Raw genomic sequence first — 18,763 nt, 5'->3', positions numbered from 1 at the left:
TGGCGGTGATTTTACCAGCAGTGTATCCCCGCAGGATGGGGATCTTACCCGGGCTTGGCTGGACCGAAAGTCAAAGTCCCTGCTATTCCATGGACCTTGGGGGGCTGTGTTTGAATTTAGAGAGTCTGCATACCGGATATTGACTAATTATCCTAGTACCTTGTGCAGCTCTCCAGTACCAAGTCTGCAAGTTGGCCTCTGATGCTTTCTTGGATTTGGTAACCAGTTTTTTTTTTATTAAACTTTTTTGAATTTTGGACATTTGATAGGAAATGGTTTGCCAAAATATGTCAGACAAAAAAGACTGTCTTTGGCTCCTGGTTGCGGCATTTTAGTTTTCACATTCTCATGAGTCTGAGGCAGGATATGTATGGAACCAAGAATTAGCTGTAAGAAACAAAGTTTGAATCAATTTCAACGTCATCAATAGATGACCTTATCCATAGATAACCTCAGAAACTTACGCGATTGTGTAAAACAAAACATTCGTGAATTTCCCGTGCACCATGCCAGTTGTATGCTTACTTCCGGTCTAGCTATTTTGGGTTAGATACAACCTTTAAAATTTACTTTTAAACTCAACGCAGTGACTCCCCCTTACTATTGATATTGTTTGTCCCAATAATTTTGGACAAACATTATTATAACAATATATTTATTATTCTATGTAATGCATTAAAACTATCAAGATCATTGACTTAGGTATTATAGTGGCAATCGTTATATAGGGGACGCTTTGACATGTGAGTGTTAAACACTATGCATATGGTTTTAAAACAAGCTTATGAAAGCAGTGATCTAAATTGCCATCGTTAGACAGTCAAAGTGCTGACCTTTCATGATGATGGAGTGTGATGAATTTATTTCATAATATTTGAGCACATGTTTTGCGTGATGACATTTCAATTGGGGACATTTTGAGCTACCCAAAAGATATGGGAATGTTTATCAAAATGATTAGCTATTTTAAAGCCAAAATTAAATAGCTGATTTGTTTTTACAAACACAAACCTTAAGCAGCCATTTTCGTTTATAAAATGGTTGGCTGTAACCCTTTTTCTTTCCGGGCTTTGCAATCGGAACTCCTCGGCTAGTATCAATATCTCGAAGCTTGCCGGAGATGGCCGAGCTGTTACGATAGATTTCATTGGACACACCTTTGATCTAAGCGGCCAAACTCCGCGCAGTGTTACTTCCCTTGCAGTACAGTAATCACTGCCACCACAAGATTTTCATCCAAAATTGGATGAAAACTTTTAATGGCTTTTTTTTAATCATATATATTTATTCTTATATCCTTTCTTAAATAATTACTTTACGCGAGTTGATAGGCATAATATGTTTTATAAAAAAATAACAATTAAAAAAAACATTCGGAAATGTTCGGTCTTTTTTCAAATTGAAAGTAGGATTTACAAATTACAATATCAACATGGATGTGTTGTTAGCTATTCAGACATGTATCGAACGTTTTGCATTTTTTCCTTTTATGGAATAAAATCGTTTATTTTCTAAACAAATGAAACATGTTGCTGGAATTTCTTTTAAAGGTGTTCCGTCCATTTTGTAAATTGCAATCACGTGCCGTTTCTATCATCACGTGATATTTGTGAAGGCAGTGATTACTGTACTGCAAGGGAAGTAACACTGCGCGGAGTTTGCTAAGCGGCCTTGACTCTTCAAAGTTTAGTTTCGTATAACAACATGGCAGTTGACAAGATCGCAATTTTGTTTCTTTTTGGAATTTTTGCATTTACAGAAGCTGGAACCAAATTAAATCCGGTGGTTTTAGGCAAGTAACATTAAAATTTGTTAGTTAAATAAATGGTTAATTGCTTTAAAAGATGAAGTTACTCATTATTTTTTATTTTATTCATATTTCGAAAGTGTAGAAACTAGTGTCACTGTGTCAGTGTCACAAGACCCCCACTCATTTAGTTTCATAACTCATGGCATGACATTTTTTTTTAATACAAAATACAGTGCCTTCATTAGTGATGAGGCTTTTGTGGCAGCCGCATCACTTGATCAGTTGAATGATGTAGTTACATAATCATTCATTCGTCTTTTCTATTTATTACCATGTATATGTTAAGTTTTTATAACCACCTAATCACATCAGCTGAACTGTGTATCACAGATCTATATTACATATTTAAACATTTCTCGGCTTCATGAGAGGTCTGAGCGAACCCCAAATAGTATTTTTTTATATTAATGTTATGTTTTTATATTTCACTTCAAAATTGAGCATTTTAGTAAAGCACACAAATTAATTATTAAAGTAACATCTTGAATAGTGTTTTAGTTAAAGCGGAATGCAAGGGCGGCCTGCCCTGCCCTGCCCTTTTTTTCCCGCCCCCTTGCGCCCTTCTGGCCATTCAGATCGTTGTTATCACAAAGTTACGCCCTAAAAGTATTTCATTGGTCAATGTCGCCGTTTCCTAATCTGTCACAGATCAGTGCGTGCTAAGGCACACGACCGTCATCACCGCGGGTCGGATTACCGGTAATTCACGCTTATAATCAGGGTGCTAATTGCTATTCATTATAACACATTACTTCTTGTCTGAGACATCGAAGTTGTACCTCTAAATGTCGATCTTTGATGCCGATGTTGTTACAAATTTAATTAATTTAGCCATTAATAATCGGTAATCTCCTAATCACATAATTGGGTCGTCTGTCATCAAATTATCGAAACGTCCCATGTTAACCAATCAGAGAAGACACTGGTCAAATGATTAAAAGTTTGTTAAATTGCGATAGAAAAAGCGAAGAATTGATGAAAAATGTTGTCAAGTATTAGTAAACAATTGATACTTGCAGTGTAAAAACAAGGCACACTTTTTAGAACATTGTTTCATTTGAAGCAGACGGTCATTAAAAAATAGACGGTGGCGCTAAGAAAATCAAATACTCAAAACTTCATGTCCAATATTTGATAGTTTTGTTTGAATGTTCATAATGAAATTTGTTTTGTAATCTCAAAACTTTTTTATTTGCTTTATAAAGCATTTACTAACAGTATTTTCCTCATTTGTACGATGTTAGAAAGTAGAAGATTCGGCGAGTCACCGCCATTTTGTCATAACATTTTTCGGAGTTTATTTCTCGATTTTCTAGTTCTATTATTAAGTGTTAGTGAGCTTTTCATGAAGGATAGAGATTTGAAATGTCATTTTGTTTTAAAATGTCAGCATATTGAAATTTATTTAACCAAAGACAAGTAAACAACAGCAAAGCTGAATGTGACATTCGTACCCTATCCTGATCGTACCAAAACAAGATTCGCCCCCTGCACTTAAATGTTTTTAATTGCTCATATACAAGGCCATTCTGATTGTTTCAAATGGTATTTTTTTAATGTCTTTGTTTTTATTTTAGACGCTTTTCGGAGGTAAACTATACATTGCAAAAAGGAGACTCTAGACAAGTACACTTTTGATAGGCCAAAAGAGAACACTTTTTTAACATTCCATCTACCGGTTGTAAAAGCAATCAAAGTAAATGTGAATTTAAAGTTTTTTTGCATGGCACAATATTTATCACAGGTTTTATGATAAGTATCTCTTCTCCTTAAAGTCTCCCCACTTCTCCCTAGTTTGACTGGTGGGAGAAGTGACTTCTCCCCAAAAAATCAGCCTTGAAAGTTGTGAAAGTGTCTAAAGTGAAAATGAACAAGAAAGAAGAATTAAGAGTATTCTGTAGGGATTTTGCTACAATGTGTGCATGAACATGCATGACTGTACTTTGATAAGGTAAATGGTCGTTTTACAACAATACAAGGCTAATATTGTGCGCATTGTTTTCCCATATAAGAAAGCACCATGCACATATTTTGGCCCACCCTGCTCTTTTTTTGGCCCACCCTGCCCTTTTTAATTCCTGGCTAAAACACTATTGAATTTCTTTTTCCTTAAGGCTATATTCCCATTTTGAGTGTAGGTATGTCTATTATGATATCAATTCAAAATCACCAGGGTTATTGTTCAACATCTAAGTATGTTGAAACAATTAAAACTGGAAAAGATCTAATTCAACAACTGAACATATTTTAAATAGTTATGTAATGCACCAGTCAATTGTAACCACGCTCCCCCCCCCCCTCCCCCCCCCCCCCCCCCCCCAGGTCCGGGAAATAGCGGGGACTTTGACTTACGGTCCAGTCAACCCCGGCTAAAATCCCCGACCTATGGGGATGAACTGATGGTAAAATCCCCCTCACCCAAGGGACCTTAGGTTAGGCCCATTTCCCGCTATATTTTGTGCGAAGACAAAACCACCGCATTCACCCGGCACTGCAGGGCCACCTGAAAGGTAAAAACATGGCCCATTTCCCCGGCTATCCACGGTATACCCCCGGACATGGTGGGGCCGTGGTTACAATTGACTGGTGCATAATAAAAAGCTGGCCTATTTGGACCAGGCCAATCTGGTAACTGGGCCTTTTTTGACAGATATAACTTTTTGTTATTGGGCGTTTTTGACCCACATTCCAATTCAGAATGATCTAAACTAATAATTGTTTAAAATGTTTTGCTTATACATTACTTATTATGCTTGTAGTATAATATTTTTTTCCTACAGTGCCTGGCGATGGAGGGAGCCAGTTTCAAGCCAAGCTGAACAAGCCGACCACAGTGGCGTCTTACTGCATCAAGAAGACTGACTACTACTATGATCTGTGGCTGAACCTGGAGCAACTCGTGCCCTTCCTCATTGACTGCTTTGTGGACAACATGAGGTAAAATAGTGAGGAACAATTGGAAGACTTTATCTTTCAATATGAAACAGGAAATACATTAGAGAATTTTTCTTTTGTGTAATTGTGGTTATTGAATTAAATGATATATATTTTCCTTAACCCTTAGCTTAACCTGAAACAAAACACATTATCTACAAGGAAGATTTTGTATAAAGACTGCTTTAAACTGAAACTATCATTAACGATACATACATTATTATGATTTAAATTGAGATATTAATGAATCAATTTAGAAGATTTCTAAGGGTTGATTTCTGTTGATGTTTATCATGCATACCGTATTTCCCCGACTATAAGACGAGGAAATTTGGCCCCGATTTTTAACCTTAAAGTAGGGGGCCCTATTCAGAATGAATAGAGTCAGAATCAGGAATATTCAACATAAGGTATTCGACTGACTGATTTATCGTCTGTTTATGACACCCCAATAACGATGACACCCATCGGATTAAGATGACCATCTGCTTTGTTTCGCTACGATGAACACTTAATATAACGCTTGTTATCGGTTCAAACACGTTGTTTATCACAGGAGACATATTTTGCTACCTTTACAATAAAAATATTTTGAACGAAAAATATTTTAAAAAATGAATTGTTTTTTTTTCTATGTCGTAAATAAAGCTTACTTTTTCCTTACGATTAAGCTTTGCGTATATCATCCAGTTAAATGTAACTGGCAGATTTCAATACACATTTCAGTCATCGTTACATTAATTTATCGGCAATCGTCAATGGTTATTTATTTCAACTGCAATCCAAACAAACACCTGCGAAAATTTAACTTTTTAACACATGTAATGGAATGTGTCGTGTATGTCGGCTGCAGATCAAACAGTACAATTTGTGACTTCACAGCACAGCTGCGTATAGATGAAAGGTGCACTGTAATGGTTTGTATTTAAATAGGTCAATCAAATACCGTATTAACCCATTTAACTCCCAAGGTGCGTCTAGGCTGGTTAAAACATACAATTGGAAAATAAAAATCAATTATCCTAAGCAAATGAACAGATTTAGTTGATAATTGACTGTTTAGCTTGAACATCATCACAGACTTTGAGAATTTCAAGTGCTGGATTTGCTTTAAAAATCGACCTCGTCTTATAAACGAGTCAAGACAAAAACACCAGATTTCATGGGCAAAGTGATAGGTCGTCTTATAAGCGGATGGCCATATAGTTGAGGAAATGCGGTAAACAGAATGGTGTATTAATTGTTTTTTTTCTTTTTCTTTTATTTGTAAATGCCTTTCAAATGTCATAATTTATAAGAAGTTAAAAAGATTTATATATGTTACTCAGAAGTTGTCTTATGTTATTCAATGTTTTTTGTTTATGGTTTGTACCAGTGTTTTTATTCTTCCCAAAGGGATAGCAGTAAGTCGCTGCTTTTTCCACTGTCCAGACGTCCGTCTGTCAAACCCTTGTTCGGAAAATTACTTCAAAACTATGGATAGGATTGATATAAAACTTGGTTTAAAGATAGATGGCTATAAGAGGGAGTGCAGTGCACAAGAACCATAATCCTATAATGCATATTTATTAAGTTATCTCCCCACTACCATTTTTGTCATTACTGGTGCTTGCAAGTCCTTGGCAGGGGAATAACTTCAAAACTACTGATGCGATTGAAATAAGACCATGTACATAGATAGACAGCAATGAGAGGAAGTACAGTGCACAAAAACAATTATCTTATCATGAATATTTATTATATTATCTCCCTTAAACCATTTTCTTCATAATTGGTTCTTGTCGGGGCCATATCATGGAAAATACTGAAGGGATTGAAATAAAGCTTAAAGTATAGATAGATGGCAATGAGGGAATGTGCAGTGCACACAAATCATAATCCACCCCTTTCTACTTTTTATGTTTTCTCCCCTTTATGCAATATTTTTCAAATATGGGTTTTTGTCCTTGCCATATCTAGGAAAATACCAAAGGGATTGAAATAAAACTTGAAATTTAGATTGATGGCAATGAGAGGAAGTGCATTGCATGCACACCATAATCCTGCCCTTCATATGTTTTTAGTTATGTTCCTTTAAAAACCTCCTCTTACCTGATATTCTTTTCAATAAAGGAATTAAAATGAAATTTGGGATGTAGATAGATTAAAAAAGGTGTATAGTACATGTACCTAAGAATCACAATCCTATCCTTTATGTATGGGAGCTTGTCCAGGTCATGTCACGGAATGAACTTGAGGGATTTAAATTTAACTGGGTATAGAAATAGATGGCAATCAAATGACAGGAAGTGTAGAAACAAATGATAATAATTCTACCCGGCATATTTATGTAATTATCCCCCCTTAACCTAATATTTTCACACGACTGGTACTGTTCGTACCATATCTTGAAATGTTCTAATGTGATTCAAATGAAACTTGGTCTAAAGATAGATGGCAATGAAATTATAAAATGTTTGAAGATCCATATTCAGGCTATCGTGCAAGTTTACTGTTATACTGATATTTGTGAATTATAATTGCTGCTTTTATATTTCATTGCTTGAGATTTACTTTAAAATTTTACTCTCACACCTGAGGGTCCATTGGGCTGATTTCTCAAAAAAAAATTAACCTCGGATAAGCTTCTGATCGCGATCAACCCTAAAATGATCATCCAATAAGCTTTATCCCGTTTTTTATAACCCACCATGTGGTTGAATTAAATTTCTTATAAGCGATTTATAAATGGCCAACTTGTATAGAAGAATGCTGCGGCCCCTTGATAGAGCGACAGAGGAATTGTCATGGAAGGAGGTATTTTGTTACTACTGATTAAGGCTGGAGAGTGTTGTTGCACTTGTAACAGTGATGTTTCCATTGATGGAAAGGGCAACTCGGCATTATTGTCCCCTAAGTTACCCCCTCTCCTTAGTGTGTTTGTTACACTACACTTTACATGTTATGAATTTTTCCAACTTGTGCCAGCCCATTGTATTACAATTTCTGCTTTTTCAACGAAAATGGGCCTATGGGGATCATCCAGTGCTTCCAGCGAAACACTTGTTTTACCTTTTTGTTTAAATAGGGTCCTTAGAATTGTGATAATAGCGACAAAATGCCTAAGATTGTGAATTAACAATAGTAATTTTGAAACAAAAATAACAAAGCAAAGCTCCCTTTAAGATCTTTGTGTGGAAATATTACGAGAGAACAAGACTGCATTTAGACGTATCTGTATGTATTGCTGACCTGTCAAGAGTAAAACAAATATTTATTTTAGTTGTGTGATTTTCAAATCCAATTTTTGTGAAAAAAGTACCCTTTCTGGGATGGTGAATGGGGTAGAATTTCGGCCCCCTTTAAGTTGAGGAAAAAAATCCCACTGTATTCATGTACACTTTATAATTGTATGAGCATTTCCTTATATTTGCCCAGGCTGGAGTATGACAACGTGACCAGAACCACGAGGAACTCTCCTGGCGTTGATGTGAAGATCCCTGGCTTTGGAGGAACAGAGACAGTGGAATGGCTTGATCACTCACATATCTCACTGAGTAAGCTGCAATTTCTGAAATACCTTTTTAATTATTACACTATACATGTTAAAACAAAAGAACTTACTTATAAGATTGAGTTACAGAAAATGGATGAAAAAAGGCAGACTGGTATTAAAATTTTGACATTGAAATCAAATCATTTACAGTAAATATTGTACCTATATTTCTAGTTTAAGAGGTTTGGCAATAAAACATGTAGCAGGCAATCATTTGGAGGGTTTCAACATATTTAAACAAATGCATAATTCTGTATGTGAAAAAGATCACTGTGGGAACAAGGATGAAACTTCCTCGAAAACAATCCATCAAGATTATTTGACATATTTTTAGGCATTAGTTTTGACACTTAAATAATGAAATGACCACGTCTTCCTGTTCAACTTTCCTTTCCTGAAGATCTGATTTGATTGTAGATGTTATTTGTTATCAATGTTAATGATAAGCATTTTCTTCCTTACCATGATAATACCATTGATCGTGTGATAACTTTATCTTCCTGATGTTGTAAAACTGAACTCCGTCACAAACAGGACATTTACTACAACTACTTACATTATCAATGGTATTTCAAGAAGTTTCATGGTTTATACACGTATCATGACATGTAAACAATCTTGTATCATGAATGCTTATAGATGTTATCATGTATTGGTTTTAAGTGTTTTTTTTCATTATTTGGAAATGGGGCCAAGGCATTTTAGATTGGGAAAAATGTGTCATTTTGATTAATATTGGGAATTACAACTTTTTCTAGAAATGGACAAAAATGATTTTAAAAAAAAACAACAGAAAAGATTTAATAATGTGATGAAGTTTGTTTCTTTAAGAATACACCAACTCTTCCATACACAAACGGTTTGGGGTCCATTTTCTTTCATTCTCTCTTTTTCGAAACATAAATTTAAGGGAAAAAAACATTTGGGGAAAAAGTATAATTTAGCACTGGGCATAAGGCCGAAATTTAGCCCTGATTTGGTCAGAAGACACCACAAACTTACTTACTTTTGTATCCTTATCTATTTTTTCAGCTACATACTTCCATAACATTGTACAGGCAATGACAACATATGGCTATGAGAGAAATGTGACTGTGTTTGGGGCGCCCTTCGACTTCAGGAAAGCACCAAGTAAGATTATGGTGGTGTTTCAATCTTTAGAAAAATACAACTGTAAGTTAAACTTAACTTATAATACGTATTGGAACAATAAATGATTGGCAAAACTTCACCATTTATGATGAAAATATTAAACAGAAAAGATCAAACAATGTAATTAAAATGCAAAATGCTTGGGGCCAATTTCTTTTATTAAATAAGAACATCATTTATCAAAACCTGATATTTTGAATTTCATTTCACAATTGGAAAAAAAAAACACTGCCGTTTTTAACAATAGCAACGTTATATGGTGTCACCAAGCTTGCACAAAAGGGTACATGTATTGATGATTTATGAAGCAATGTAATCTCAATCACTCAATAGATACATCACATTTAATTTATTAAACGGAACTGTTGTATGTTACAGATGAAATGAAGCTATTCTTTGTGGATCTCCAACAATTGATAGAACGAGCCTACTACACAACCGGCAACCAGAAGGTCTTCTTGCTAGCACACAGCATGGGAAATCCCGTAACTCTCTACTTCCTCAATCACATGACCAATGCGTGGAAGGCAAAGTTCATCCAGAGTTTTATATCGCTGGCGGGCGTCTGGGGTGGGGCAGCTAAACCTATACGCCTCATGATTTCAGGTATAGTTGGCCAGACTGTTCTAGTCTCAGTGTCTTTCGTACACTCATACAATGCTATTCAAGATTTTCATGTAGTCTTTTTCAGTTGCTTATCAACTGATTTATCTTACTGCTTATCTTATAAAATGGAATCAAACATAGACAGAAGTATTTAAGAAGTAATATCATGTGCTTGAGGTGGACTACAGTTACCTACTTGAGAAAGGCAATTTCCTACCAATCAATTTTAAATCAGTTGAAGCCAGACCACATGGTATATAACTCTATGTATGATCCATTTTGGCAATGAAAGCAAAAAACCGGGATAAATTGATCCTTATTCATTCTTTGGTGAAGTTTTCAGTTTTAATATAATTGTTCTTAGAATTTATGAAAATTATTCTGTTTATCATGTACAGTACTATAAAAATGGCACTTCAGTAATGAAACACCCTGTTTTCAGTATTTTTGAGCTTTTAATCTTTTTCACTATTCTTATTGCTAGTGTTGTGCCGATTATCGATTATAATCGACAATTGATCGGAAAGTGAAATTTAAACAATCGATTATAGAAACAAGGGACCTAACCACTATCGACTAATTTACTTATTTCTGGTTAATGCTAGTTTATGTTGAAATGTTAAGGTCTTACTATATCAAGTCAAAAAGTCACTACAGTACCTTATTACAAATTTTCTTTGTAATTTAACTGCTAAAGGATTGGTTCTCAACTTCTCATGTTTGTGGTAATATTGTAAGGGAACATTAGTGCTTAAAACTGGTGCATGCACTGTATCTGTTTGCCTTAAATATGATGAGCAAAGATATTTAAATAATAATTAAATCGATTAATAATCGATCATTGATCGGTTTCATAAACCGATTATCGATAGTAGTTTTCCTGTCTGATTCCCAACACTACTTATTGCTTATATTACTGTAGGTGACAATCTGAATGTCCCGATTGTCAAGTCAGTGAATGTGAGGCGAGAACAGCGAAGTATGCCGAGCACAGCCTGGCTCATGCCGTCGGACCAGTTTTGGGGACCAGATGAGGTCCTTGTCATGGCTCCAACCAGAAACTACACCATCAGAGACTATAAGCAACTCTTCAAGGATATTAATTATGAAACAGGTGAGAACAGTGGAATTAGATGCATCTTAAGGTAAAGCAGGATTATATCATTCAGTTTGTTTTCATTTATCAAATTCATATTTATTCAATAGTTTCCTATTTAAGATATGGACATCAGATTTATTTATCGCAAGGGTACATTCAACAATGATTGTATGGACCTAATACATGAAAAATTCTTCCACCCCCTGCCAGGGTACATGATGTGGGAGGACACGCATGCCCTGATAAACCCCCTCAAAGCCCCTGGGGTAGAGATGCACTGTCTCCACGGGGTCAACGTAACCACTCCTAAGGCGTTCAGGTACACCAACAAGACCTGGCACGAGAGCTACCCGGAAACCATCCCTGATGATGGAGATGGAACAGTCAACATACGATCTCTGCATGGCTGTCTCAAGTTCAAAAAGATGCAAAAACAGCCAATATATCATAAAGAATTTGACAAGGCTGAACACATGCAGATCTTAAACTTGAAAAGTGTGATTGATTACCTCAAAAAAGTGTTTGTCAAGAGCTAAGACAAACAGAAATTCATCATGTTACCATGCATCCATGTGATGAATTTCTTGTTGAACTGATGGGTGAATGGAGGAAGCTTTATGGTATTATAAACAGTCTCATGATTCCTAGATCTTGTGATATATAGGGCCATTTGTTCAGAACCTAACAACTTTGCTAACATGATTGTGGTTGACTTTCAAATCTTTATTGCTATGAATACTTAATTGTGATCTGAAGTACCTCTTACTCACAACTTAGACATATGTCACAGCTTTTCTTGTTTTATTGAAATATATTGGCGCATTATAAAATGTTTCACCTTCAAAAGTTAACAATCCAGTTAACAAAGATGTTAATGAACAATCTGCCCATTGTTGAGTGTTTGTCATCCATACCTCATACTCATTTTTGTGCCACTTTTAAGAAATTACCTTGCTTTTATGTAAAGAGATACTTCTTCCTACTAAATATCATGTTAAAACCTAACATTTACTTGTGGAGCTCTTGTGATAAGCCATCCATCATGATGAGGCAAAGATGTGTTCGTGCATACTTCATATTAATATATATGCTTAATTTATATTGATAATCCATTATATTAATCTGCATGGATTCCATTTTTTTATAAAACCTTAATAATGCTACTATTATGGGAAATATATCAAAGGGAGGTAATAAAAAATACTAGGATTATATAGCAATTAATTATTAATTTGGTTCTAAAATAACATTATGCCTATATCGGATAAAGCTCTTGGGTGTAAAATAGAAAAATATTTGAACTTTTTGTAACTTTCAAATGAAACTTAACCAGTAGCATTTTTTATATTATGATGGATGGTTTACTGTCAACGAAGTGATGTTATCATTACAGCTTCAACAGGATCAACTTAGTAGCATTTGAAGTTAGTTGGGTTTAGTTATTTGCATTGGGATGGAGCTGATTTTAAGCTGATTAACTTAACATTTCTTTTTGCATTGGGACATTAATAGCAAAAACCAAAAGTGAATTTGATTTTTGACATTTTATAAGCATTCTTGTTCCATCAAATAAGAGCCGCATCGCGCGATTTTGGGCCTTCGGATATAATTATTACAAATGAAATAATCATTAATAAAAAATGCCAAAAATAATGATTTTTCCTATGTAAATCAATTTCTTCCCGACTTCTTTCTCTCTAAGGTTCGTCATTGGTGCATCATTTTCTCGACAATTTATGACCATTAGTTAACTCATGTTTCCATGGCAACCATGGATTTTGTCCCGACATATTTTGACTGGATTGATAGTCTGTGTTAAAAACGGCCAAATGTATTAAAAATACAAAAATGATTCATTATTATGCCCCCTTTTGAAAAAAGTGGGGTATATTGTTTTGCACATGTCGGTCGGTCGGTCGGTCGGTCGGTCGGTCGGTCGGTCTGTCGGTCGGTCGGTCGGAATACCAAATGGTTTCCGATCAATAACTTGAGAACGCTTTGACCGAGGGACCTCATACTTGGTATGTGTATTGGTCATCACCAGCAGATGAACCCTATTGATTTTGAGGTCAGTGGGTCAAAGGTCAAGGTCAGTGTGACCTTTACATGAAAAACGGTTTCCGATCAATAACTTGAGAACGCTTTGACCCAGGAACCTCATACTTGGTAGGTGTATTGGTCATGACCAGCAGATGAACCCTATTGATTTTGAGGTCAGTGGGTCAAAGGTCAAGGTCAGTGTGACCTTAACATGAAAAACGGTTTCCGATCAATAACTTGAGAACGCTTTGACCCAGGGACCTCATACTAGGTAGGCTTATTGGTCATGACCAGCAGATGAACCCTATTGATTTTGAGGTCAGTGGGTCAAAGGTCAAGGTCAGTGTGACCTTTACATGAAAAACGGTTTCCGATCAATAACTTGAGAACGCTTTGACCCAGGGACCTCATACTTGGTAGGTGTATTGGTCATGACCAGCAGATGAACCCTATTGATTTTGAGGTCAGTGGGTCAAAGGTCAAGGTCAGTGTGACCTTTACATGAAAAACGGTTTCCGATCAATAACTTGAGAACGCTTTGACCCAGGGACCTCATACTTGGTAGGTGTATTGGTCATGACCAGCAGATGAACCCTATTGATTTTGAGGTCAGTGGGTCAAAGGTCAAGGTCAGTGTGACCTTAACATGAAAAACGGTTTCCGATCAATAACTTGAGAACGCTTTGACCCAGGGACCTCATACTAGGTAGGCTTATTGGTCATGACCAGCAGATGAACCCTATTGATTTTGAGGTCAGTGGGTCAAAGGTCAAGGTCAGTGTGACCTTTACATGAAAAACGGTTTCCGATCAATAACTTGAGAACGCTTTGACCCAGGGACCTCATACTTGGTAGGTGTATTGGTCATGACCAGCAGATGAACCCTATTGATTTTGAGGTCAGTGGGTCAAAGGTCAAGGTCAGTGTGACCTTAACATGAAAAACGGTTTCCGATCAATAACTTGAGAACGCTTTGACCCAGGGACCTCATACTAGGTAGGCTTATTGGTCATGACCAGCAGATGAACCCTATTGATTTTGAGGTCAGTGGGTCAAAGGTCAAGGTCAGTGTGACTGTAAGCTGAAAAAAGGTTTTCTGATTGTCCATATTTTTTTAATGCATGCACAGATGATTGGGATTGATGTATAAATGTTTGTATAGAAATGATTTTCTTTTATGTTACTATTTTAGTTGGGCATTTATTTGCCTTCTTAAGTTATCATAAGTAGATGACCTGCCTCATATGCATCCAATGACAAATCAGCTGTCATTTCAGTCCATGCATATTTCATTCAATTGTCCAAATATTTCTGGCAACTTGGCGCTCAGGGGGCATAATGTTTGACAAACATCTCTTGTTTTTATCTTAATTTATGTTCTTTAAAGATTATGTGATAAGAAAATAATTTAAATCATCAGCTAGTTTTAATGTTGATACGATAATTTTGCACGTAATTTGAATAATGCACTTGCGTTACGACGTCATTTGAATGAAGTCAAATTTAGCATTCAAAATGCGCAATACATGGTCTCACTTGTAAACACGTAACTTACGCAATTTAAGTGATATCATCATGAAATTCTCAGAATATCTTCCTGAAATATCATGCCATTCAAATACCTTAAAACATTGTAATAGTGAAAATATGTCCGAAGGCCCTAAATCGCGTGACGCGGCTCATATGGTATTATACAGAACAGAGCAAACTATTTATATCATTTTTATTATATGATAGCTTTACATTTTTGTGTGCATTTTTGTATAGGAATATATTTACAGTGCAAAAGTGATTTTACAAATTTCTGCACACAGTTAAGGACAGCTGTAATGTACGGGTATATCGGCATGGAGGAACATGGTAGAATATCAGAGTGATCAGTTTAAACCTCTCATATTTGAATTGCTGCTTAATTAAATATGCAAATATTTTTTGAAAAGTGAAATTGAACTTCAACAGTCACGTGGGATGTATGCTGTTTGCATTTACAAAAGTGAACTGTCATAAATCTTTATTATTCATCATATTATTTAAGTGCTAGTTTTGTTTCCATATCATTTTTGTAAACGAAAGAATGCAAAACTACAGATTTCTTTCATATTTACTTCATTCACTAATATCAGATTTGTTTGCCCTTTTTTCTGCCACACCCTACTCTTTTTAAATATCTGGCTAAAACTTGACCATGATTTCTTTTTATGTCCAATCTTTTTTACATGATATAAAAACAGACCCTTTTAAAAGTTAACAATAAGGCCCATCTCTGCTTGTTGATTTTCACATTGTTTTGCCTTTGTTTTGAATATCTTTTTTATATAGATTTGATTGCAATTGCCTTTAAATGTATATAATTTTACTTGATCACTCTAGTTTATGTTACAGGCCTTCTTTGATGCATAATATTGTCCTTATATTTTGTCACTTTAGTGCAATAAATCAATAACTGCATATAGAAATAGAAGCAGATATTGAGTTCTTGCACTAAGTCGGCAAATTACATTTGCCTAGTCCTTTGTAAGATGAAACTTGACGTTAATATTGCATAACACGCAATGAGGTATAAGGTCATTGTTTATTTCAATATTGCTCTCTGATTGGATAAGCACAATGTCAGTTAACAAATGATATACAATATTACAAAAATCAGCTATTCTTTTGAACAAACACATGTTGTTGGTTTCATTTGTTTATAAGAATAAATACTCAATTGCAGAAGATATTGCTATTTTTTAATCGTAATGAATAATTAATTCAAATGTAAATTTGAGTATTGACTATTGATAGCAATTAGGAACAAACCTATATAGTTGGAATGTCCACTTGTTAATGTCAATATTTAACACTGACCCACGTGAATATTTGGCTTCCAATATTTAACCAATTATTGAGATTCTACTTTAAGCTTTATTACTAAGACATTGAATTTTAATATTTTTTTGATATAGTATTTGGCTTTAAAGATGTGTTGCATCTGTGTATACTTTAATTTCTCTTATTTACTATTCTGCTAGTAACATGCTTGTGAAGGTGCCTTCTTCATTTGGTGCAAGTCTTGATATGTTACACAGACATGCCATGCATGTTCATGTTTTCATTTATGTATGTTTAAATTCAATTAAATGCCATGTACCCTTTTATTTATGTTATATAACATATCTATATATAATGACTATGATTGACTTTGGAAACAATTTGAAATATGGTTAAAAATATATATACAGGTATGATTTATATAACAGGGATGATAAAATTCCGGAATTCCGGATTTAAGGCCTCACGAATCGATTTTGAGATATATGTAAATCCGTTGAGTTTTTTCTAGGGAGGGAGATGAACAGGGGGCGATTCGAGCCCAGTTCGAACAATATGGGTACGAAAGGTGAGTTTTCCGGAAGTTTAAAGCCGGAAATTAACGAACCTATTTACGTCTTGGCAATCGAGCTATATGATTGGTTAAGATAGCATCGGGTGATTACGGAAATTACCGATCGGACTATAAGACAGTATCCGGATATGACAGACAACGAAGACGAATAAACGAGTATTGGAAAAAAACACGACTACCACCAACTTCTAAAAACATCGATTCGTCGATTTAAAGGTATATTTGCTATTTATTTTTAAGAGAAATTCCCGAAACGTTTCTTTTAAAGTTAATAAAATGGCTTTTGCGCATGTAGCAATATTTCGGACATCCCGATTCGGATTGTGTTATGATAAACGATTTTTATTTTACAAATTTTATTTGGCCGATTGAAATTTACGCTGCAAACCGTTTCTTTATTGTTCTCATAATGTTTGAAGCATTGTTCTCAATAAGAAGTGGCTGTTGACCATAATGGAAGGTTCAAATGAAAATTGGGTTTGTTAAAATTAAAACAAAATGAATTAATATTTTGTAGTAGTAATATATATTAAGTAGGAGCAGTCAGTTTATTTTCTATTTGAGACAGTTCAACAAACCTTCTTGAGGACCCAGTTTGAGTGAGATTTAATTTCTATTGTTGTATTTCCAGGTATGTTGATGGTTCCAAAAGTCAGGGATGAACAGACACCAGTTGTTCCTGTCAATGACCGCCATGATACTTGGATTTATGGCTGAACATGACCTTCTCTGGCACCACATGTAGTGAGTCTTACCTAAGACACTTGCCAAAGATACAAAAGCTCTCAGCGAAATTAAAACTTCAAAGGTGTTCAGAATCATATAAGATGACTTACGGAGTGGCAAGCCATTTCAATGATGAACTCGTGGAGGAGTTACGTGAAACTCGGTTTTATTTGAATTTAGACAAGTCAACAAACACACACAATGAGAAAACTGTTGCAGCTATTTTTCTGCTATAGAGAAAGAAATAGTGTTAAGACATTTGTCCTCCTTAAAAATCACAAGGGCTGATTCTGAATCAATTTTCAAGGAATTTGAAAGCCTGTTTTGAGAGACTTAAACTGCTGTGGGACAATCTAGTTTGTCTACTGGACACCTGTAACACCATGAGGGAAAAAAATCTGGCTTGGAAACCAGAATACGTCAACTTGTGCCTCATAGACATTGATGGTGACACAGTCCACCATGTCCACAACGGTTACCCTGCCAAAGCATTTACAGTCCCATTTGGATATTACTTGGAATAATATATATAATAATTAATAATATTATATTCTCATAAAATGTGCAGTTAATGGAATAAATACTCTTATGATATATAAAAATTGAATAAATAACACTTTTACAATAAACATTTGCAAGCTTGATAATTGATATGCTGTTCATTATTATTTATCAAACATCCCACAGTGTACACTATTCATACAAAGGCATTTGATCATAGCCAGTTGAGTTTTATGGGAAGTGGACAACTGAACCAAAATGTCAGGTACATGTCTTATGCCTGTGACTTCAGGTAAAAAAGTAAATTTAACTTTGTTTAAAAACAAAGGTGTTAAACTTCACTGCTAAGATTCCTGATAATTGTTCTGATTGCGGATGTCTCCTGTTGAACATAATTATATCTACCAAACCGAAAGGTGTACTCCTTGAACACTATTCTAAGGCAAAAAAGGGTATTAGAAACCCTGAAATACTGAAAGCTTCGGGGGCTTTGCCCCCCATGTCCCCCCATCAGGGCTTTGCCCTGGACCCATCAGGGGCCTTTAGCGGCCCCCTGAACCCCACGCAGATATTTTCAGGATTGGCACTTTGGCTCTGTTATCATCCCTGATATAAACAAAATATCAGATGATTATTTATATGTGTAATAATGAAATTATACTATACATGTTCATGTCCATTTTTTCAAACAAATAGCCACCATCAATATTAAGCGTGACCACATCTTATAATGAAACGATTCGTGCAGAGCCAGAAATGAACCCCGGTCACACTGCATGGATGGTTACTCACTTAGCCTCTATACCAGCATACGCAGGCGCCCACGAGTCATATTTTTATTTCCGTACCAGAAACAAATGATAAATATTATTACATTTTTTGAGCAAAAAGTTAACTGAACCAAAGATACGGTAAAACAATATAACTTAAATAAACCAAACATCCTTGTCATCATACATGTATGGAATTGATTTA

At 35.3% G+C, this 18,763-nt stretch overlaps 1 protein-coding gene across 1 annotated transcript; it reads left to right on the top strand.

Moving 5' to 3' along the window:
- The first annotated feature begins 1,222 nt into the window (after positions 1 to 1,222).
- On the top strand, positions 1,223 to 16,412 carry LOC128242896 (phospholipase A2 group XV-like). The gene is made up of 7 exons (XM_052960317.1): positions 1,223 to 1,792; positions 4,591 to 4,747; positions 8,162 to 8,280; positions 9,312 to 9,410; positions 9,810 to 10,037; positions 10,960 to 11,151; positions 11,347 to 16,412. Exons 1-7 carry the CDS (start codon positions 1,705 to 1,707, stop codon positions 11,670 to 11,672), a joined length of 1,209 nt encoding a protein of 402 aa, XP_052816277.1. The 5' UTR covers positions 1,223 to 1,704; the 3' UTR covers positions 11,673 to 16,412.
- The last annotated feature ends 2,351 nt before the right edge of the window (positions 16,413 to 18,763 follow it).

Source organism: Mya arenaria, chromosome 8 (assembly GCF_026914265.1).
Source record: "Mya arenaria isolate MELC-2E11 chromosome 8, ASM2691426v1".
Taxonomy (NCBI): Eukaryota; Metazoa; Mollusca; class Bivalvia; order Myida; family Myidae; genus Mya; species Mya arenaria.
Note: the sequence above shows the minus strand (reverse complement) of the source record. Positions and strands in the feature narration are given on the sequence as shown.